The sequence below is a fragment of the Protopterus annectens genome, chromosome 7.part0, assembly GCF_019279795.1.
Source record: "Protopterus annectens isolate FY-2018-M chromosome 7.part0, PAN1.0, whole genome shotgun sequence".
NCBI classification, from domain to species: Eukaryota; Metazoa; Chordata; order Ceratodontiformes; family Protopteridae; genus Protopterus; species Protopterus annectens.
In genome coordinates this window covers 760,478,140-760,503,727 of record NC_056739.1, presented here as the reverse complement: position 1 = coordinate 760,503,727, position 25,588 = coordinate 760,478,140, and the positions used below count along the sequence as shown (strand labels likewise).

The following is a 25,588-nucleotide window of genomic DNA, read 5'->3' as shown; positions in this document are numbered from 1 at the left end:
TGTTGACCAGGAAAGTCCGACTAGGTTCCACAGAGCCTGTTTTCAGCGGAGGCCCAGGGAGAAATGCTCCAGATGCATGTCTTTGGAATGTGGGAGGAAACCGGAGTACCCGGAGGAAACCCACGCAAACACAGGGAGAACATGCAAACTCCACACAGAAGGCACCCCAGCCGAGAATCGAACCGGAGAACCTCTTGCTGTGAGATGACAATATTAACCACTGCACCACTGTGCCGCTAATGTATTTCTTCGTTCTCAGACCTGTACACCTATAACTGGTTAAAGAAAAAATAAAAGACAAGTGCTATATTAGACAAATTAGTACAAACAACATGAATGCATACAATTACCATAGTTATTTAACCCTTTGCTGTCCTCCAGTCACTCTGGGTGAAGCTGCACGTTCTCTTTCTTTTCCCCAGGTACTTCACCTTTCTCACATCTCCCAAAACAACAAATGGGTACACTGTATTGTGTTTGAATAAATGTTATTTAGTCTTGATTTTATGGCCCAAGTTGTAGTGGAGAATATTTGTGGACTAGCCTACTTACATAAATAATGCTAACATTTTGGAGTCTGTTCTTGGTTTTGGAAACTTACATTACAGATGCAAAATCTGCTCTGTGTGATTAAGACTGTGGTATGGAGTTGATTTGAAGAAAAATGTTTTATCTGTCTCTTTCTAAAAATGCATCTGATAAGTGCGCAGTTTGTGATATATGATTTCTGTGGTATGAAGGGCACTCCTAAACTTTTCAAAATATTTTTAATGTACTTTTCCGTGGTTCCTATCAGAAATGTAAGATTTTATACTGTGAGCCCTGACACTTTGAAAAATGTAAATACGATACTGACAAAAAACTCAGTAAATTGTAAAAGCTGTTAATGCATATTTAAGGCATTTTTGCAGGGGAAAACCCTGTCTGTACTGCAAAGTGTAGGGGCGGTAGTCCCCCACAGCCCTGCCTGTTTTATATATATATATATATATATATATATATATATATATATATATTGACTCTAATATTGCTGTACCTCACATTAGGGGAATTTATTTGTACATAAATGCTCACTTCTAAGGATCGCAGTACTGGAGTTCAAGCATTGATTGGGAACCGTTTTGTGAAGTATCTTTCAGATGCACCCAGTCCCCACTGGATCTTCAATGTTCTCATGCTTTCCAGACTAACAGTTCAGCTCAGGGAATAACGATAATGAGGTGCTGCAAAGCTTTATTTCCTACTGCTCACTTGCATTTCCTCTAGTTTTGCTTGCAGACTATGTGACCATGTAACCCACCTGACCTAATAATATTTTTGGGGAGTCCCTGAAACAAGGCATTTTTGTGAAGTGGACTTACCTAGTGAACAAATGAATAAATAAAAAGTTCACTTAACACACACTCATGATCCCACCAGTCTGTTAGTTAATGAGTTTTATTTCATTATGAAATATGATCAAGACCTTCAGCTTCTGTTCTAAATACAGAAATGTTTGCTGGACTATTTCTTCATGATGATTCATGGACAAAACTGGATAGATGGAAGCACTACTTCATAAAAAAAGACATTTATTAATAAAAAATGATTTGTGCAAATGCATTACACATGAAATATTCCTACAGCACACAGCATGAGTCAATAAGTTAACATTTGCATTATGTAAATAAATATAAATGTATCAGGAACTGTTGTCATTCTCAGCTTTGTAAGGCTGTGGTACCATTAATAAGTGCACAGTCTTGTTGAATATAGACCCTTGTGGCTAATGTACATTTCGTTGTCCTACAGGAGAATAAATAGATTTGGAGAACTGTTATCCTTAAATCCAAAGTGTCAGTCCCTGTTCCTGTGGTATTTACAGAAAATAGAATCCTGGTCTCACAATACATTCTGTCACTCTGAAAAGTATGACAAGCAGCCTGGCATCATAATGTCTTGAAGTACCACATGGTTACATCACAGATCAAACTGGAGTAATGTAGAAGTCACTACTTCAACAGAGAGATGTGCCACATTCTGTGGCACATATGCCAGTTCAGCTGTTATTTTGCAACCACCAGTGTGAGGAAGTTTTGCATGTCATGAATTTTAAATGCTAAATAATTATCCCACATGCAGATTCACATATAAACAAACAGGGCATCCATTAACCCCTATGTTTTTGGTGATAAGAACAGTTCATAGCAGATATTTACTTGTATATGTGCAGTACAAGGCAGTGTTTGTGCTGCACTGCCTTAACTTTGCTGATGTTAGCATTCTTCGCAGGGGTTGTAGCACAAGTCTTTCAGCTCATATAGAGCTCAGTATTTATCCAGGTGTGGCCTTCCTTGAGTCACCCTATTCCTTTCAAGTAGATGATGCCCTGTCCGTAACCAGCAGTACTTTCTTCTTCCAGAGTGACTTTAGGGAAGTCTCTTTCACATGATGTATAAGCCTGCCATTAATGCCATATCTTTCATATCTACAGAAGCTGCACAGTCTGAAAAAAACATAAGAAAATTATGTACACTCTCTTTTATTCAGCAGTGCAGAAAACAGCAATCATTTAGCATAGCTACATGGGAAGTAGATTTCCTGATGAACTAGAGTTACTGAATCATAGTAAAATATACAGAGTGCAATGCTCAAATCAAATACATAATGTCCATGCATTAGCTGTGGCTGTCTTAACTGGCTCTGAAAGCAGCACATTATGTTACTAAGGTACCCTGGATGCCTGAGTATGACCCTTACTGGTCTATACATTACTCTATCCAGGGTTAACAAATGCACTTACTAAGGTACACTGAATGCCTGAGTGTGACTCTAAATGCTATATATAGTACTATGTGTAGGGGTAATGGATGCAGTTACTAAGATGCACTGAATGTCTGAGTGTAAACCTCACTGCTTTTTACTTTAGTAACTGCATCTGTTACCCCTGGACAGCGTAAAGTACACTGAATGCCTGAGTGTGACCCTCACTGTTGTATACATTACTATGTCTAGGGGTAACAGATGCACTTACTAAGGTGCACTTACCTAATGAGTGTAGTTCTGCTCTGGGATTCATGTCGAGTCACTGAAGGTAGTTTTGGTGAACACAAACAGATCAAAAACTGTTCACTAAAACTACCTTCAGTGAATACTGGAAACCCCCCTGTACCCCATGTGTGAAGACACTCCTAAAACTTATATATATCCCAACTCTGAGGTCATAATTAGTAGAGAAAAGGGCAGTTTCCACTATCAGTCAGAGTAGTTTCAGCAAACCGTATTCAGTCTTTTTTACGTTCACCAAAACTACCTTCGTTGACCTGATACCTGTCCTGTTCTGTATTCCTTTGTTTAGGGTTAGTAGGTAATGTTACTAAGATACTTTAACTGCCTGAGTACATTCCTGTATGCAGGGGTAACGGGCACTATTACTAAGGTAGATTACATGCCTGAGTATATTCCAGTGTGCAGGGGTAACAGGCACCGTTACTAAAGTGCATTAACTGCTTGAGCATAATTCTTGTACATTTTAACTACTTGAGTGTGTTCCTGTGTGCAGTGGTAACAGGTACTGTTACTAAAGTGCATTAATTGCCTAAGTGTGACTCTCATTGTTCTGTACATTCCTGTGAGCAAGGTAGCATGTACAGTTAATAAGGTACATTAACTGAATGCATTCCTGTATGCAGGGTAACAGGTACTGTTGCTAAGACTCTACTTTTGTGTATGCATGGGTTACTGGTACTGTTACTAAGGTACTTTAACTGTCTTGAGTATATTCCTCTGTGCAGGGGTTACAGGTACAGTTATTAAGTTACACCGACTGCCTAAATATGACTCACTGCTCTGTATTCATGTGCATCGGAGTAATAGGTACTGTCACTAAGTTCATTAACTGCCTGGCTGCATTCCTGTGTGTGAGTTAATAGGTATTTTTACTACAGCACATTAACTGCAAGCGTACATTCCTCCATACTGGTGTAATAGGTATTGTTACTACATGACATTAATTGCTGCCTGAGTACATTTCTATGTGCAGGGGTAGAAGTATCTGGCCTCAAGCTAAATGCCAAAAAGTGTATAGTCATCCCCTTTGGCAAAAACAAAGTGCCCACAAATTACCACATAGGTGGTAATCCATTAAGTACAGAAGAAGTAATTAGGGACCTGGGGACCCAGGTTGATAGCAATCTCTCATTTGACAACCACGTAGCCAAAGTGGTTAGAAAAACATTTTATATAGCCCACCTACTCATGAAGGGATTCACATCTAAATCAGGGGAGGTCATCATGCCTCTTTATTCATCCCTCATCAGGCCCATAATTGAGTACAATGCCCCTTTTGGGATGTACCTTACCAGACACCTGCAGCAACTGGAAAGACCCCAAAAGTACCTCACCAAGAGGATCAAAGGGCTCAAACAGATGCCATATGCTGCCCGGTTAAAGAAACTCTAGCTCTACTCAGTGGCATACCGCCTGTTCAGAGGTGATCTGTGCCTGACGTATAAAGCCATGTCCAACCCGGAATTAATGGACATGCTGCACCTCAGAAAATCCAAATCCCATCGAGTTACGCGCTCGAGAGACTTGAACCTCAGCACTGAAATAAATAGGACATGCTGGAGGGACAGATTCATAACCCAGAGGCTCCCTTCACTCTGGAATAAAATCCCAGTCCAGGTTAGGCAGAGTCCCTCAATGACTCTCTTCAAGAAGAATCTTGATGAGTGGATGGGAGATCATAGGTTTACCCTGGGTATCACTTCTGTGACACTGTTAGACAGAGGCACAGTATACTAACCTCGAAAAAGGGCATAGCAAAATAAATTTAAAATGGGTGGCGAAAGCCAAACACATTCTGGCTAGGCTTATAAATGCCCTAGGGCAGATAGCCTAGTATGAACCTATGAACCTATGTACCTAAGTACAGTTAATAAGGTACACTGACTAAGTGTGACTCACTGCTCTGTATTCCTGTGCACAGGGGTAATAGGTACTTTTACTAAGTTACTTTAACTGCAAAGTACATTCATTTGTGCAGGATAATAGGTACTGCTACTGTGATCCATTAACTGCAGAGTAAATTCATGTGTGCAGGGTAATAGGTACTGTTATATGATCCACTGACTGCCTAAGTATGACTCACTGCTCTGTGGTGTGCAGGGGTAATAGGTACTGTTACAAAGGTACATTAACTGCCTGAGTACATTTCTGTGTGGAGGGTAATAGGTACTGTCACTAGGGTACATAACCTGTAGAGTACATTCCTGTGTGCAGGAGTAAAATGTACTGTTACAAAGGTGCATTAACTGCCTGAGTATATTTCTTAGTGCAGAGTAATAAGTACTGCTACTAAGATAGATTAACTGCAGAGTACATTCATGTGTGCAGGAGTAACCGGTATTGTTATAAAGATACACTGACTGCCTGAGTGCATTACTGAGTGCAGGGCTTTAGCACTTGCTGTAATTGCCAGGGACAAAATGGGGAATGCTCCTGCTTACATCTGCAGCTACTGAGTATTTCTTTGCACATTTATGGATTCACTATTGTGATGAAGATGGAGATGGCTTCATATCATGGCATGGCAGTGCTTAGTCTTATACTCACTCAGTTAGTGGGTGAAGCCTAATGCCATGTGACATTCTTTTATACCCAAATGTAGAAATGTAGAATGTACTTAGATGAACCTAGCAACAAGTGATGTTGTCATGATGCATAACTGTATGTGGATCTTAGACAGGGTCTAATGTTATGCAGTGTTCTTACAATGTACAAATATGAATGAGTGCTGGGTGGCTCTTGGTGTCACAAAGAATTTTTACATATTGGTGCAGGTTTAGCTAAACCGCACCTTGTTACTGAGTTACAGTCAAAGAATAACAGCAGTTGTCAGATGTTTGTTCCATATACCACCTTAACCCCAACCACACCTTCTCATTGTGTTACAGTTAGACAGCAGTTGTCAGATCTTTGTTCAATATACCACCTTAACCCCAACCACACATTCTCATTGTGTTACAGTCGGACAGCAGTTGTCAGATCTTTGTTCCATATACCACCTTAACCCCAACCACACCTTCTCATTGTGTTACAGTCAGACAGCAGTTGTCAGATCTTTGTTCCATATACCACCTTAACCCCAACCACACCTTCTCATTGTGTTACAGTCAGACAGCAGTTGTCAGATCTTTGTTCCATATACCACCTTAACCCCAACCACACTTTCCCATTGTGTTACAGTTAGACAGCAGTTGTCAGATCTTTGTTCAATATACTACCTTAACCCCAGCCACACCTTCTCATTGTGTTACAGTTAGACAGAAGTTGTCAGATCTTTGTTCCATATACCACCTTAACCCCAACCACACCTTCTCATTGTGTTACAGTAGGACAGCAGTTGTCAGATCTTTGTTCAATATACCACCTTAACCCCAACCACACCTTCTCATTGTGTTACAGTAGGACAGCAGTTGTCAGATTTTTGTTCCATATACCACCTTAACCCCAACCACACCTTCTCATTGTGTTACAGTAGGACAGCAGTTGTCAGATCTTTGTTCCATATACCACCTTAACCCCAACCACACCTTCTCATTGTGTTACAGTAGGACAGCAATTGTCAGATCTTTGTTCCATATACCACCTTAACCCTAACCACACCTTCTCATTGTGTTATAGTAGGACAGCAGTTGTCAGATCTTTGTTCCCTATACCACCTTAACCCCAACCACACCTTCTGATTGTGTTACAGTAGGACAGCAGTTGTCAGATCTTTGCTCCATATACCACCTTAACCCCAACCACACCTTCTCATTGTGTTACAGTCAGACAGCAGTTGTCAGATCTTTGTTCCATATACCACCTTAACCCCAACCACACCTTCTCATTGTGTTACAGTCAGACAGCAGTTGTCAGATCTTTGTTCCATATACCACCTTAACCCCAACCACACTTTCCCATTGTGTTACAGTTAGACAGCAGTTGTCAGATCTTTGTTCCATATACCACCTTAACCCCAGCCACACCTTCTCATTGTGTTACAGTCAGACAGCAGTTGTCAGATCTTTGTTCCATATACCACCTTAACCCCAGCCACACCTTCTCATTGTGTTACAGTCAGACAGCAGTTGTCAGATCTTTGTTCCATATACCACTGTGCCCATTCTCTAATGCTGCACTGTAGGGTATATGAGTCCATAATCATTACACAATGACTCTAGCCATCTTAACCCACTAAGACTCAGAAGGTAGCTGTCCCAGCCCTTCAACTATCTTTTGTTGTCCATAGTCAGTAAAGAGAATAAATAGGAATTAGGAGTCATAAAGATTTGATTATTGTTTGGAGTAGGGGGAATGGCTGAAATTAGTTACAGCAAATGGTGAGATACTTTTAGAATCCACTGGAAACTCAATGCTAATACATGGAGCACTTCAAAAGATGTATCAGAAGTACTCATCAGTACATGTCCATGTCTTCCAGAATAGGAGTTGTATGATGAACAGAATCTGTCTGGTAACCAGAAGGTTGTACTTATTAACTCAGTTCTTCCTCAGATTGTCACAAATCTCCCACAATGGGAAGCACACCATATGCTTAAGCAAAGTTATAGAGTCTACATCCTTGGGTGAATATAAACTGGACAATGTTTTAACAGGAATATAGTTCCTGAAGCTACATTTAATTGAGCATTTTTTCCATTGCAATTATTGCCACCATTGTTTCTGTTTATACACTGGCAGAATTTAAGCTTTCTTGGCTTTTTAGTTTGTATGGAGTTGGTGTACATAAGCGAGGGATACAGGATACAGAGTGACTTACTTCTTGTGTGTGTGGAGGGGTTGACAAAAGCTTCATCTAAATTGTTTCTTGGGTTGAAGCTTTTAAAAATGTGATGACATGGACTTATGAAGAAGCAATGGAACCCCAAAATATTTATTTACTTATCTGTTTGCTATCTGGTGGTGCCAACCTGGAAGTCCCATTTTTAAATAAGACCATGGTAGATCATGATAAGACCACTCAGGACAAAATATACAATGATAACTCTGTTCAGATTACACAGAAAACAATAGACGAAAAACAGAAATTTATACAAATACTAAGAAAATGATGAAGTAAAATGATATAAAATTAAACTCTTCAGATTAAATACTGTATTTGAGACAGACAACAAGATAAATATCCTGAATATTTTTTATAGCCTTCATGCGTATGATATTTAGAAAGTCATTAGTTACATTGTGATGGAAACTAGGCATACTGAGATATCGGTCATCACAAATGCACACACATCACAGAGAAATCAGAGTTTACTAGAATATGTGGACAAACAGTAATATTATTGAGTGCATTTAGAGTTACAGCTGGATGGATAATGAGAAAAATTAAGAAGGAAAATGGTAGTTAAATATACAGATGTTAGTTAAAAACAAACAATGTTACTGAAATATGGGAAATATATAAAATAGAAATGGATACAAGGGTTCTGGAATATACATTATTTAGAAAGAAGAGAAGGGATGAAATATGGGTGAAGTTGTAATATGGATCCCTGTCATATGATAGAAACCTCATTTGACTGAAACTCATTTGACGGAGACCATAAGACTGAATTTTCAAAAGACTGAAAAGTCACTTGACTGAAACCCATAAGACTGAAACCCATAACACTGAATTTCAACATGCTAAATTGTAAACTGGACCATATAAAACCAGACTAGATGGGGGGCTATGCCGCCCACACACTCCTAACTATATATACTAACTCAAGGATTGCACTACAGAGGGAAAAGGGCATATACCTTTCACTTACCTTACAGTAGTCTGCATGCTGCCACTACTGTGCCCTTTCCCCTACTGTAGTACGATCCTTGAGTTAGTATATGTAGTTAGGGGGGGTGTTGGGGGCACACACTAGTCTGGTTTTATATGGTCTAGTTTAAAATTTAGTATGTTGAAATTAAGTATTATGGGTTTCAGTCTTATGGGTTTCAGTCAAGTGACTTTTCAGTCTTTTGAAATTTCAGTCTTATGGTCTCAGTCAAATGAGTTTCAGTCAAATGAGGTTTCTATGCCGTGATAGGGATCCAGTAATATATATAAGAGCACTGAAGATAATCAGGAAGTGGAAAGGAATCATAAATAGAAAAACAGATCACTCTCTGCAGCATTGTGAGCTGCTCTAAAACATGTCATTGTTGTATACTTTGAGTCAGTGCATATCAGACTTTGATACTTGGTGCATTCATTCATTTACCTACTTTGTACTACTCAGAGTCACATGGAGGTGGAGACCTGTGAGTAATCATCAGGCATAATGCATTGAACAGTTCCTGTAAAATTTACAAGCCCATTGCAGGATGTATATCTATGCACTCAAATGTGCAACACGCACAGACACATATGCACACACACGCACACACACACACACACACACACACACACACACACACACACACACACACACACACACACACACACACACACACACACAGTAATGTGTAAGGGGGCAGTTGCCTTGCGTGTGAAGTGTTAGGGGGCTGTACAGCTCCATGTATAGTAAAAGAAACTGTAGCAGCAATTATTTTTTCTCTTTCTAAAGAGTGAAGAGCTTTTTTTTTTGCTCTTCAAGTATGAGGAGAGGTGTCAGTTTAGTGGGATGGCACCAAGCATCAAAACAGCTACCTACATCTCCACAGAGAGAGAGAGAGAGAGAGACACACACACACACACACACACACACACACACACCCATGCTCGTGTATATATATATATATATATATATATATATATATATATATATATATATATATATATACACACACACACACACACACACACACACACACACACACACACACACACACACACACACACACACACACACACACTCACAAGCACACACACATCCATGCTCATACACACACACCCATGCTTGTACACACACACACACACACACACACACACACACACACACACACACACACACACACACACACACACACACACACACAGCTCCGTTCCATTTAGATTCATTGCAGATGCTCTTAAGTGCATATCTTTGCACACTATGTGGTCCACTTCTTGTAACTGCTGTACCAACTTACCACACCCATGCGAATACAGGGGAAATAAGTGAACTCCACACACAAATCACCCCAGCTGGGAGCCAGACTGGAAAACCAAATGCTGTGTGGCCAAGAAGTGATAACCACAGTGCCGTTCTGTCACCCTTTAGTTAGAGGAATTACTGGTGTTACACTTTCTGTGATCAAAACTCTAGTAGTGTTTGCATATTGCACCTAAGGTACTGCATTTCAGTCTGGTCTCTGAAAAAGTTACCTTGTAAACAAATATGCAATATACTTTGTAACCAGAATCACTATATGCCTCCACATATGTTATGTAAGCGACTTTTGCCTGAATTATTTCCAATTGATTCTTTTACTTCATTAACAAATTAATAAATAAAAAAAAAAAAAAACAGTCAGATCAGTTGCCTGTGAAAACCCTGTCTGTAATGTGGCTAGTTATGGCATAGCAAAGAGTTCAGATCTGAACACAGCCTCCTGCTTTTGCTTATGGAGAAGCCCCAAAACTGGAGACAGATTATAAATACTGCACTTATAAACTGAGAAAGTTGCCAGAATAATAGGTTTTGGATTAGAATCATTTTCTGAAGGAAAACAAGTTTGAAATCCAAATGTTTGTCATTATTTAGTGTCTTCAATCCTCAGAGATTAGCCGGAAAAACAAATTGTATGAGGAACAGACCAAAAAAAAAAATATGAGGCAAAAATCTGGACAGCTGATAGCTATGACCCCATTATTTATGTACTATTTTAGTAAGTATGACTATGTCCCCCTGTATTACTCCAGTACTGCCAAGTCAGTGTTTCTGCAGAGCAGAATCTCTGTCATTCAGTCTATATTGTATTAAACACACAAAAACACATTATAAGAATCTGAAATGTTAACTACATTTCTTGAAAGCTGTTGCTTTTATTTTTTTCTTTCAATTAGTCACAATTGATTTATTGCTTGATATTCAATTTATTATTTGTATTTGTACTGTTGCTAAGGTTTAGGGACATTAATAAACTTGAAGTCTAAATACTGATCACTGAGTTGTAATAGTAATTCAAGTTTACATTTCACTGACTCATATAAATACTTCCACCTTGTATTTCTGTTGCTTAGCAGGAGTCATGGTTACCATGACAGTCACATGATATAGCTATGACTCATTGTTTACTTACCATTATCTTGGACACATTGCTGTCCCTGCTGCTGTTGCCAATGGCATTTTTTCCACAGTATCTTTGCAGCCCACCAGAGTTTAACTCTGCTTTTTTCTTCCCTCTTCTCAATTTGTGCCTCTTGGCTTTGTTCATCTTTCTCTTCTTCCTTGTCTTGCTGAAAGCCTTCTTCCCAAATAACAGGGTTGACTGGGAGTTGGGTGATTTCACCAAGGGAGACTTGCATTACCGATCGACAGAAGGGGCAGTCTAGTCTGCCTCTGCTGTACAGATCTTCTTCCCCGGTGCATCTGAGCACTTCCAACAGGCAGTGAGTGCAGAAGGTGTGCCCACAATGCAGGACACGTGGACACCATGAGCTTTAGTTGCAGATGCTCTTAAGTGCATATCTTTGCACACTTTGGGGTCCACTTCTTGTAACTGCTGTACACATCTACCAACTTACCACACCCATGCGAATACAGGGGAAATAAGTGAACTCCACACACAAATCACCCCACCTGGGAGCCAGACTCAAAAACCAAATGCTGTGTGGCCAAGAAGTGATAACCACAGTGCCATTCTGTCACCCTTTAGTTAGAGGAATTACTGGTGTTACACTTCCTGTGATCAAAACTCTAGAAGTAGTGTTTGCATATTGCACCTAAGGTACTGCATTTCAATCTGGTCTCTGAAAAAGTTACCTTGTAAACAAATATGCAATATACTTTGTAACCAGAATCACTATATGCCTCCACATATGTTATGTAAGCGACTTTTGCCTAAATTATTTCTGATTGATTCTTTTACTTCATTAACAAATTAATAAATAAATAAAACAAAACAGTCAGATCAGTTGCCTGTGAAAACCCTGTCTGTAATGTGGCTAGTTATGGCATAGCAAAGAGTTCAGATCTGAACACAGCCTCCTGCTTTTGCTTATGGAGAAGCCCCAAAACTGGAGACAGACTACAAATATTGCTCTTATAAACTGAGAAAGTTGCCAGAATAACAGGTTTTGGATTAGATTCCTTTTCTGAAGGAAAACAAGTTTGAAATCCAAATGTTTGTCATTATTTAGTGACTTCAATCCTCAGAGATTAGCTGGAAAAACAAATTGTATGAGGAACAGACCAAAAAAATATGAGGCAAAAATCTGGACAGCTGATAGCTATGACCCCATTATTTATGTACTATTTTAGTAAGTATGACTATGTCCCCCTGTATTACTCCAGTACTGCCAAGTCAGTGTTTCTGCAGAGCAGAATCTCTGTCATTCAGTCTATATTGTATTAAACACACAAAAACACATTATAAGAATCTGAAATGTTAACTGCATTTCTTCAAAGCTGTTGCTTTTATTTTTTTCTTTCAATTAGTCACAATTGATTTATTGCTTGATATTCAATTTATTATTTGTATTTGTACTGTTGCTGAGGTTTAGGGACATTAATAAACTTGAAGTGTGAATACAGATCACTGAGTTGTAATAGTAATTCAAGTTTACATTTCACTGACCCACATACATACTTCCACCTTGTATTTCTGTTGCTTAGCAGGAGTCATGGTTACCATGACAGTCACATGATATAGCTATGACTCATTGTTTACTTACCATTATCTTGGACACATTGCTGTCCCTGCTGCTGTTGCCGATGGCATTTTTTCCACAGTCTCTTTGCAGTCCACCAGAGTTTAACTCTGCTTTTTTCTTCCCTCTTCTCAATTTGTGCCTCTTGGCTTTGTTCATCTTTCTCTTCTTCCTTGTCTTGCTGAAAGCCTTCTTCCCAAATAACAGGGTTGACTGGGAGTTGGGTGATTTCACCAAGGGGTACTTGCATTACCGATCGACAGAAGGGGCAGCCTAGTCTGCCTTTGCTGTACTGATCTTCTTCCCCAGTGCATCTGAGCACTTCCAACAGGCAGTGAGTGCAGAAGGTGTGTCCACAATGCAGGACACGTGGACACCGTGAACTTTTGTTGTATTGCAAATAACAGACTCCACACTCTGTATCAGGAACCATTTTCTTCACCTCGGACTAGATTAAGAAGCACAGATTCAGTTTAGTGTAGAGTAACAGTCTGAGTGTATAAGCCAAGAATCTGTGCATGTGCCTTTATACCAATTCAGCTTCAGGAAGTGGGATGTTGTTGACAAACTGCCAGGCATGACTTCACCTCTGCAACAATGTTTGCCCCAAGTAAAAGGCGCCTTAGTTCAAAGTCTGTTACTCAGTTTCATGAATACTAATGACTGAATTCATATGTAGGCGTATTTATTAAGTGTGTGTACGTGCATTTCTCAGTGTCAAGTGTGTATTGCACAACATAAAAACAAAAAGGCTCAGTGATTTGTGGAAATGTGCACGTATGTATGCTATTGTAAGAGGAGAATGCTAAAACATAAACAGACTTAAATGAATCCCTGGCAATGATTCAGAATCTAAACGTATTGAAGTAAGATACTTAAACCTTTAGCCACTCAAATCAAGTGTAATACAATGGATAATACGGTTAGTGCTACCCAGCAATCTGTGTCAGCTGTACAAAGGTAGCCTTTCATGCTTGTGTGCATGTGCATCTCTGGGTTGTAATAAATGTAGAAGTACCTCAGTCAGTTGTCAGCCTTAGACCACGCCAGGTCACATCTAGCAGATAAAAAAGGTGTCGGATTAGTAAGGATGTAAAGCAGACAACACTGTTTTTTTTTTTAATGCCAAGAATTTTTTGATAGTACTAATGATGACCGAATACAGTAAATCTAAGGTACTCAGAGTAGTGTGTCAGTACCTGTAAGATACAATGAAATAAGTTTCCTAATCCTTTGGTATTACACTGTTGTCTGATGATGTGTTTATACACTTCATCTAAACTACACAGAGTCTGTGAGAAGTGCCCCCATATTATACCTATTTATTTTTTATTAAATGACTGGTAATTTACTCAACCAACAATAAAAAGTCACTGCACATTTTATTAATAATTTTAACACTTACCCCCGGATTCACTAATCTTCCATGCAGGACTAAGCTAGTCCTGCATAGAAGTGGCCATTTAGGAGGAGGACTGCAATGTGCCAAGCATATTAATGAAGAAATGCTGCCTGACTTCCTAATCCTACATGGAGTGTGGACGAGTGCAGGGGGCATGTCTGAGAGCAGAGCTCTCAGAATAAACACGTCCCTGCAAAGTAGAACAGCAGAAACTAAATAAACGAGCGAGACCGCTCATAGGTGTCCGCATATCCCCACCAACAGTCTCCCATGTGTACAACAGCAACAGAACATAAAAAGAAGTCTTCTTTCGGCTTTTCCCGGTTAGGGGTCACCACAGCGGAACTCCGGTCCACTAATGATTGGCAGTAGATTTTTACGTGCCGAGTTGCCAGCCCTGACGCACAACCTAAAACGAAGGTATGCCCATTCATGCATGTCTCCACACAGAAGATACTCTAGCTGAGAATGGAACAGGACAACGTCTTACTGTGAGGCGACAACGCTACCGCAGCACCACCACTGCAGTCATAAAACTCAGAGTACAGCTAACCGTATATGCGCAGGTGTGCCCATCACTTAGCTATGGTTAAAGCAGCTTAAAAAGCTGAAGAGGATAACAAGAAAGATATATGCAAATGAAACAGCACAGCAATAGTGTAGTGGGCAGAGCATCCGCCTAATGAGCAGGCATTCCCAGTTCGACTCCCACTGCAGCACATACCATTTACCATGTGAAATCTGTATACGAACATATTTTTACATTTTATTGCTGTATAACCTACTAAATAACATTTAAATGTGAACTGGAGTACTGCATGAAATGCACACGTGAAGCATCAGAACTATAATGAATAAGTCAGCAGTAAGCAGGCGTAAGCACAGATAAGCAGTAGCAAGCATATGTAAGCACTAGTGAGTATGTGCAAGTGCGTGTGGGTGGGGTGAAGCACCGCCGACATAGATTAAGCAAAGGAGAAGCTAACTACGTGTAAGACACGGTGACTGGAAGTCAGCAATGCTAACCTCTACGCAAACCCGCTAACAACTGCTTGAAAGTGCCTTAAGCACACTGTGTCCAATGGCTAGTGTTCTTCCCAGCAACAAAACAAACAGCCTCCGCAAGTCCAGAACCCACGACCATGCACAAACTACACGAAATGATTTACCACTAAGCCATGCCAGATATGCAGAAATTGTATGTTGCCAGAAACATAACCCCAGCCCAGTCATGCAACAGTACAGAGAATGCATAACTACAGCTATATGGGTGTATATCTGCAAATATATCACTAACTAAATGGATACAACATATCTATAGATGTATTCACATATATATATACATATATATAAATATCCAGAGATATACACATATAAATACAAATATATGAACAGATATACATGCAAATGCTGACAACTACACATATATATGTCACCATCTATATACACATCAAGTGACATATGTACGCAGATATATGTCTCCATAGGAATATTCTGACATAGTTAGACATATGTAAGCAAATATATATACCCACAGAGGTATATATGGCCAGACATCTGTAGATACCAATGGTAGATGAATATAAGCATATATGTCCACATGCACCGTCAATGGGCCTGAGAGGCTCCAAACAACATATGTCATGTACAAATTTGCATATCTCCCATCCAGCCAAACACATCCACCCTGCAATACACCACCAAGCTCATAGTATTGTACGTCTGTCATTGAACTAGGGAATTAAATCAGCCCTCTGTTATGCGTCACATGTTGACATCACATATCCCTCTCCCCCACCCACTAGGGGGGCCGAGCAGTATAGGCCCATCCAACCCAGGCCATCCCAAACTCATACATGTATAACCCACAGTTCTGCTTCCCCCCACCCACAGCACACATGCAGCCACCACCCCTACCCCAGTTACCGACCCGCAGCTACCCACCACCACACATTAACCCCCCCCCCTCAGGACCCAACCCATATGATATCCCAACCCAAGTATCCTAGGTGTGGCACATGCTGGAGACCGTGCACATAGCCAAGGGCACCTATGTAACCCTGGGTGAAGATGAAGGTTGAATACCTAATGTTTGGGTTGTGCCGCATGGAACAAATGTATTCCTGGTACTAACAATAGATGTCATGTGTGACTCTGTGTACACCAGTGGATGTAGTGGTAGGTATCACAAAGCATACGTGGCACACAAGGTTGGCCAGTATGCATACGAAACACAGTATCCAGCAATACCAGTCAACATTACTGGATATGTAGCTAAAGATTTACAGGTATATGTGTTAGTATATATACCCATAACTGAATAGATATATACCTCCCCCTCTCTGTAGTACATATGTATACAGACATAGATAGACATATAAATAAATACCCACATATACATATATGCATATGCAGACGCCTATACATCCACATTTCGTCACATATATATATATATATATATATATATATATATATATATATATATATATATATATATATAGATATAGATATATATATATATATATATGTATGCAGACATATACATATATATATGCATATATGTATATATATATATATATATATATATGCGTATATATACATATATATGTATATATATATATATATCTATATATATATATATATATATATATATATATATATATATATATATATATAGTTTACTATCACAATGCCGACGTGCACTTGCACGGCTATGAAGTATTCGAACAACAGATGTTCGAATACTTCATAGTTAGGCAGGTGATGTGAGCGAATGTTACCATTGTGAATGGACTGTGCATTCGCAATTCTAATGTTCGCTCATGTGAGGGGATCGCGGTACAGTGCGGTTAGGGAAATACATCCCTTTCCTCACTGTAGTGCGATCTCGGAGTTGGAATATTAAGTTGGGGGGGGTGCAGAGGGGCTTGCCCCCCCCCTGCATAACTGTGTGTTTCGGCTAGTTAGGTAGGGAGTTACGGGACGGGTGGGAGTGCTGTGTATTGCCGAAAATGTCGCGAGCGACATTGTTGATAATACACAGCTGTTTTCGACATTAGGTAAATTCGGAAATGTTCATTTCCAATGTATAAATTCGAAAATGCAGACACGTTTTTTTCTGATTTTCGAATTTATAATAGTAAACCATATATATATATATATATATATATATATATATATATATATATATATATATACACACATATATATATATATGTGTGTGTGTGTGTGTGTGTGTGTGTGTGTGTGTGTGTGTGTGTGTGTGTGTGTGTGTGTGTGTGTGTGTGTGTGTGTGTGTGTGTGTGTGTGTGTGTGTAGATATACACAGATATATACCTATGATATGATACAGGTGAGGCGCCCAAGCAAGAAACGTGTAACATGTAGCATGAACCTCCCCCCCCAGCCGGACAGGGGAAACATACAAACAAACCCACAAACAATGTAAATGAGCCACTGCTCCACAGACCACAGGCAGGATACAATGGGGGGGGCCCAGTGGACCCAAGAAGTCTAATCTTGGAACAGAGACAGGCGCATCCCTTGCAGGACACCCCAAACATGTCTTGTTATAGGAAGAAGCCGGTGTAATGACCTATCAAGGCAGGGCGTGTACATACCCGAACTACAAGGGTGGGAAAGCCTGATGACCCATGGGTCGAGACAATGGACGAGATGGGTCCCGTGAAGTGGAGTGTGGGCAGTGTGTAGTGGTGTGTTTAGACCCGACCTGCACCCAGAGTAAGGATGAGTGCTGTAGAGGAGGTGCGGGTGGGGGAACTATGGGTATGTAATTATGGGTCTAGGCATGCAGGTGTTTGCTGGAATGGGTCTATGCGGACCACCCCAGGGATGTAAGCAATAGTGTTCATTGGGCAGAGCTGCCACCCAATAGCCAGACACTCCCACTATGAGTCCCACTGCAGCACAGTCTATTTTACATGGCAAAGAACGGTATAACCAGATGTAGATGTAGATGTAAATATGTAGAGGTATGTGTGGGTGTATATGTATATACCCATAACTACATGGAGATATGCCACTCCCTCTCTGCAGTAGAAACGTATACATACTTAGACAGGCATATATATAAATACCCACATATAGATATATACATCTGCAGACACCCATACATCCATATGCCATTAGATATATATGTACAGAAGTATATATATATATATATATATATATATGGGTCCACTACATAATCTTGAATTGTCACAATACCGACGCCCACAATACCGAGCCGAAATGACCGACTGCCCACAAGCCCGAGAATACAGAATACCGTAGCCCAGAATATCGACAGCCCATAATCTCGAAAATGACGTCACAACAGCGTAAACGTGCAGACGAACATGTACACCAACAGAAAAACCAACTCTGCAATGTGCATAACACAACCCCATCACAACGTAAACCCAACAAACATAGCAGAATCATCACGCCTAGTAATCACACATACACACTCAATGTCCCATCACCTGGATATAGTAAGATATACTTCCACATAAACAAAGCTGAAATGCTAACTGAAAGTGTATATAATTAGCGGAGCAACGGCATCCCTGTCACTGAAATACAGCTGTAGCTTATCACATTTTCAACAGTCTTGCAATACACCTGACATACTCCACGCATGAGTAATCACTCCTATTAGCCATTAAGCGTTGGAACTTCTCCTGGCGCTCTATAACACGCCTCCGTTTTGGTGAAGGTGCACAGCCAGCGGCCAACCGCTGACGAAGGCTATCTACCCTGTTCTGTTCTCTGCTAAGACATGACATCAACGCCGACAGATCTGTAGCTCTATCTCCGAGAAGACACTTTAATCGCCGGTGCCACGCCTCTACTGAGTTCTGCGTTCTCGGCAGAAACAATGTGTTCAATTGTGCTACATTCCAAAATGAGACGGGGAATAGCGGTGGGAACCTGCAAACCTTACTGGACCTGGTAGTGAACTTCCTAACTCTACCAAGCACGTACCAGTCTGTGAAATACCGGATCAATTCCCTACCTTCCTCAGGGAATGACCCTTTCAGCTCCGTAAACGTAGCAATTACATCCGACTCATCCAGAAATGCTAATCCAACCAATGACTTGACTGACAGCTGAAATTCCAAGCATCTATTATAAAGAGACCCTAACCCTAGTTGTTGGACTTTACGCCACACATTCATTCCGAAATGGAATAGACAACCTTTCGCAGTCACATCAGTGAAGTTAAGCCTGATACTTTTAATCGCCGCAACCTCGTAGTCACAAAGAATAAATTGCAATGACAGTGTTAACTCCTGAGAGGAGAATAAATGTAGAACACAGTGCCATAACGTATTATAAGCACGAAGAGACTTTTTGGACATCAGGGCATAAATGAGTGGCACTGATTTACTGTAGCCGCAACACTTCAATAAACCATGAACGCTATACAATTGACGACATATAGCACCTTTGCAAAAGTACGTCCGTCCATCATCCAAATCGTTGCCACACTTAAATCGCTCAAATTATTGGCAGTACTAAACACAACCACATGTGTATCTGAAGCACTATCACTAGCACGTTTAACAAGAAATTCACCATGCTTTATAGGGAACTTACTGACATCCAGTGTCTCTAATGTTACATTTGGTAGGCGAACTACAGTAGAACCCTTACACCTGACCCGCCGTATCTGCTGCAACATAGCTTTCCTATTCGGAAGGCTAGGAACACAGGCTAGAGATGTAGATGCTAATGCATCCTCTACAAGTAAACAAGGCGTATCCCTAGCTACAGCTGCTCTGTCGCGGAGTGATCCACAAACGCTATAGCGTTCCACCTCTACTGGATCACCTGCATGGTTGTGGGGCATGGTTTTCTTCAGTAATTCACCTTCGGACAGTGATTCCGTTACCGTCCTACCCTTGCAACTTTCACTTCTCTTCAGTTTGCAACACCAGTACCGCTTGCTACCAGCCTTACGTTCCAGATGATACACATAACCCTCAACTATAAGTACTTCCTTACATTTCTGAGATTGCAGCCTAGCATACAACACACCTACACAACCAGGCGCATCATACTCTATATTACACATGTCTGCGACGTTATGCCGTTGAACAAGTTGAACTCTTTCACTCACGATCTTATTACTTCCGTAACCTGACGTGCACATCACATTCTCATGCTGTTCGCGAATAGCGTCTTCACCGCACTAGGCAATATTCACTGATTTACTAACTGGAGATCGCAAACAAGTCAGGCTATCCGTTTGCACATTCTAGGTAACATCTACGGTATTCTGGGCTACGGTATTCTGTATTCTCGGGCTTGTGGGCAGTCGGTCATTTCGGCTCGGTATTGTGGGCGTCGGTATTGTGACAATTCGAGATTATGTAGTGGATCCATATATATATATATATATATATATATATATATATATATATATATATATATATGCATATGTGTGTGTGTGTGTGTGTGTGTGTGTGTGTGTGTGTGTGTGTGTGTGTGTATGTGTGTGTGTGTGTGTAAATATACACATATATATAGCTAGGATATGATACAGCAGTTAAGAATTACATGTGTTCACAGGCTGTGCCAATGCGGTTGAGGGGCCCAATCAACAAACGTGTAACACGTAGCATCAACACCCCCCCAGCTAGCCAGATGAAACATACAAACACACAATAAAAGTAAACAAACCACTGCTTCCCAGACTACAGGCAGGATACTGCCAGTAGAAGACACCCGCCAAGTCTAATCTTGAAACAAAGACAAGAATGTCCCTTACGGGACAAGCCAAACAGTTAATGGCTATTTGGGCTTCCAGCCATTACATGGATAACATACGGCAGGGCACGCATGTTCATGGACTACAAAGTTGGGGAACTCTGATGACCCATGGGGGTGAGACAATGTACGTGATGGGTCCTGAGAAGTGGAGAGTTGGCAATGTGTAGTGGTGTGTTTAGACCTAACCTGCACCCGGAGTAAGGAAGACTGCTGAAGAGGAAGTGCAGTTTGGGACCTATGGGTATGACATTGTGGGCCTAGCTGTACAGGTGTTGGCTGGAGCAGTTCTATGTGGACCACCCCAGGGATGTAAACAATAGTGTGCATTGGGCAGAGCTGATGGCTAATGAGTAGCCACTCCTGTTATGAGCCCCACTGCAGCAAAGTCTAGTTTACATGGCAAAGAAGGGTATAACCAGATGTGTTGTTGCAAACCCTCTAAATGACACCAAAGAACACATGGTTGCAACACCCCACCGTAGGCATGTAAGCCAAATTAATTGGCATCACAAGGTATGATTGCTGTCCAGACCTCTCAACTGTCCTCGAACTTCAGGGACGTCCCTGATATAGACTCCGACTGTAGGTCTGTCCCTCTTAATCCCTCTTAAAACTGGAGACTGCTGAAAAAAAGGTGGTGAGTCACCCTTAATAAATAATGATAGTAATCCAGAGTTATAGACATTTTACGTCAGAGCATGTATATTGTACCACAGTCTCTTAATCTGCAAATGTTTCAAGCTAATTGTACAAATATTTAAAGATTGTCCCTGATTGTTCCTGATTATTTGAGGATTTGTCCTTGAGTCTGTTGAGATTTTTCTCTGATCAGTTCAGAGCTATGTCACTGTCCTGACCCCCACCCAGGGGTGTGATTGTCCAGAGCTACCCCCAAATGCAGGTTATAAACACAGCTGTCACTGTAGAAGAAATGGCCAGCTGTGGACCTTCCCATCAGCTGTCCTGCACTTCCCTGAACATGTCCCCACTATCAGCCCTTTTGTGTGGCCCAGTAACACCACTTACCTATCAACCCCTGTTGCATTCATAGTAATGTTCACAGTCACAGGTAGGTGACACCCTCCACACAAGTATACTGACAGAATCTGGAACCCCCAACCCAGGTGTATTACCGCAGCTGTCCCAGACTACACATGTAAATAACACATGAAGGAAAACCCAAGCACATTTGGATCACCACCTTGTGAAGTCCGCCACCCCCAAAACTCCAGACCCCTACACCAACTACTAACACTGACACCTCCTGTCCTGCCTCATATACGTATCCCAACATCCTGCAAACCTGCACTACCGCTCCACCACCAATCAGTCGAACAGCCTACTATACAGTTAAAATGTCCCTTCCTCCACCTACCTGCCTACACCTCCACTATTCACATCTACTCTACAACACAGGTATGGCATACCTAAACTTAACCCAAATAACTGAGTGTAGCCTAACCAGAAATGCTAAACTGGAATTCCACTTAATCTTACACTGATCTTCGTGAACAGTCATAGCTGACATGTACACCTGACATAAGCATGTATAATAACGACATGTACATGAAGTAGTGGGGGGTATGTGGCAGCAAGTGGGAGTACGCCTGTGTGGGCGGCCATAAGAAATGCCCACACTGTTTAAACAATGTGGAGCTAACCCAGTGTAAGATGCAGTAACCAGAGGTCAGCAAGTCCGAGCCTAGCATGCACCACTGCATACCTGCCTACATTTCCCCCACAGTGCCTTAGGCACACTGTAGCCCACAGCCCTTGTTGTGGCCAGTAAAAACATAATCAGCACTCCCAGGTCCCCCTCCTGCACACTGTAGTCCAAGTGAGTTACCACGAAGGCATGGCAGATATACATTCAGCTGCTGTTATCGCAAACATATCATCCAGCACAGTCAGTCAACAGTATAGGAAATGTATGTAAGTATGTACATTAATACCAGCAAACTTGTGCACAGTGCTCCGTCACAGTATTCCGAGCAGTCTATGAGTACCAATGAACAGTGCCTGTCCACGCATACTGTGAGAACAGTAGTATCGTATAATACTGAAGAGATGAATGGAAAACGGGCCATGGCGTGGGAGCGTGTTTCATCCACGGAAGCAGGAGATAAGGCTGGTCTGGTGTGTGGGCAAACTGCTGCTTCTGAAAACCCTGGCAGGATGCTACCAGTGGGAGAAACAGTGTAGACCAGCAAAGTGTACTCATGACACAACAACAGGTCCGTCTCTGCCTTAAAGCACCAAACGTTATGGGTCACAATAATGTTCCCACCAGTATTGGAGGTGGATGAAGGGAAGGCTCAAATGTACATGGACTAAAATGATGAAAAGCTTGCAGAAGGTTGCATCAAGACAGTAATATGGAGGAATATTAAGACGTAAAGAGTGGAAAATGTGTAGAGGTGTGGTATGGCAGGGCTAGCAACTGCAGAATGGATGGATGCTGAGTACATGGAGCTCGGGAGCTGGGGAAAGGGAGCATGGATATGACATTAATGTAGGAATATGCAACTTACACAGAGCTGCTATAGTGTAGTGGGCAGAGCATCTGCCTGTTGCACACACATTCAAGGTTCGGTTCCCACTGCAGCACATTCCATTTTCCATGTGAAATCGGTATAACATAATCATTTTGCTGCATAACCTACTAAATGACATTTACACTTGAACAGAAGTACGGAACTACACATAGCCCACACACTATTCATAGGACATGAGATGACCCACATATATGTATACACAAGCAACTTGTAATGGTGTATTTTACAATAATGTATGCCATTACCGACAGCACATAGATCTGCACTTATGTAATCAGTGAGGAATGCAAGGCCCACACAGAAAAGTAAATGCAGACAGTGCGGATATATAACATACTAAGCTGTCCAGGACAGGCCCATCAATTCATACTACTGTGGCCAAAGGATTTGCCATCAAGATAGGTAACAATAAACAATAACTGATGTAGGTCAGCAGCCGCCAGTTACACCCCGTAGTCAAAGCCTAGGGGGACAATTATTACCTGCGCTAATGTCTATGTATCTGTCACATGTATGGACCCTGACCAACAAATGTTGGGGGCATCCAAGATATGACTGGGATGATAGCAGGAATGCTAACAGTATATTATGATAGGCCAATACCGAACAACCCCTAACCGTATCACAGCAGGACAAAGCCAGCCGTATATGTGGAGGATGGAGGCAGGAAAACAGGGCCATACCTGTAATATTGCAGTTACACACCCTGCGCATTGCTGGTGTTACAGGATTTGATGCAACATACCCTTATGCAGGAATAACACATCAGGAAAAGAACTGGAAGTAGCCATGTACTGATAGCATGCAACAGACAGATTGCCAGGGATATATCTAGGACAAGCCCTGTGTGGTGCACAGGCAAAAGCAAACAGACAATCCACTGGCCATCATGTGGATAGGCCCACTGTTGAGAGCTATGCAGACAGACTGCATTCCATCCTAAACTACTATGTACACGCAAACACTGCAAGACCAGCAATATACAAAGCACATAACAACACCACTCAGTCAGTCTATAGGTCTGGAACAACCTAAGAATGTGTAGTTGTCCTGTGTCTGCAAGCCCCGCTGTAGTAGGTACCACAACCTGCCATCTGTAACACTGCTGCCAACATACAGGAAGGATGTCCTCCATACCGGAAAGGTGAAGGGACCACACCCACATGAGTAAGCATTTTATAGTACTGGGTTGCCATGATGATAGTTAACAGAATCACTATACAGCAGGCTGCATGCAGTCAACAACTGTTGCACACTGATTGGTACAGAGCCCATCACCTGATCATGTGCTTCACCTACAAAAGCCATGCTGTAATCCATTCAAACCAACTCACTCGCTCTACTGGACAGGGACAGAGAGAGAGAGAGATAGAGAGAAAAAAAAAGGAAACCAACCAAAGAAAAAAGGATATTGAAAACATACGTATACCACAGAACTTACACAGTGGGGAACACAGTACTACAGGCCACAACCGGGAAGTGTCACATCCATCCAAACACTAAAAGGTATGTAAAACACAACTGTATGTAATTTAATGTAGGATGTGGTATAGCTGAATAGGATGTATGTTGTAGAATGTTTGATATGTGCTATCTGTAGTTGTCCCTGTAATGATGTCCCACTGAACAACTGCTCTGGACAGTACTGTCTGTCCCTGTAAGCAGTGGGACATACCCACCAACTGTGCAGACCAGCAATGAATGACAAAGATGTCAGCCATAATATCTGTGTATATTATGTTAGTGTGAAGAATAGCTATTGGTGGATGTACGCTGTCATGATAGACACATGAGTCAGTGCACAGCACTTACAGGACAGTCATGTGAATGTGTAATGTAGCATTCACAAATGCCATAGGTGTGTAATAGGCATACCAGCAATTCCACACCATAGTTACTACCCTAATGTTAGGCTGTGTTCACATGTGGCACCTGTCTGTATTGCAGCAAGGCAGAACAGTGCAGCTGTGAATGAAAGACAGTTACAGAATGCGGACTGGATGTCTTTATGCACTCCACATATCTGTGTGATACAGA

General features: G+C 41.3%; 1 protein-coding gene across 2 annotated transcripts; it reads right to left on the bottom strand.

The window, feature by feature from the left end:
• Positions 1-1,421: 1,421 nt before the first annotated feature.
• Positions 1,422-13,401, bottom strand: RNF227 (ring finger protein 227). 2 transcript variants are annotated; one of them, XM_044077294.1, is made up of 2 exons: positions 12,842-13,401; positions 1,422-2,485 (listed from the first exon to the last, which is right to left on the bottom strand). In XM_044077294.1, the coding sequence occupies exons 1-2, from the start codon at positions 13,248-13,250 to the stop codon at positions 2,424-2,426; spliced, it is 471 nt and encodes a 156-aa protein (XP_043933229.1). In that variant the 5' UTR covers positions 13,251-13,401; the 3' UTR covers positions 1,422-2,423. The 2 variants fall into 2 exon arrangements, with proteins under 2 accessions (XP_043933229.1, XP_043933230.1); XM_044077295.1 differs by lacking the exon at positions 12,842-13,401 and adding an exon at positions 11,248-11,537.
• Between the last annotated feature and the right edge of the window lie 12,187 nt (positions 13,402-25,588).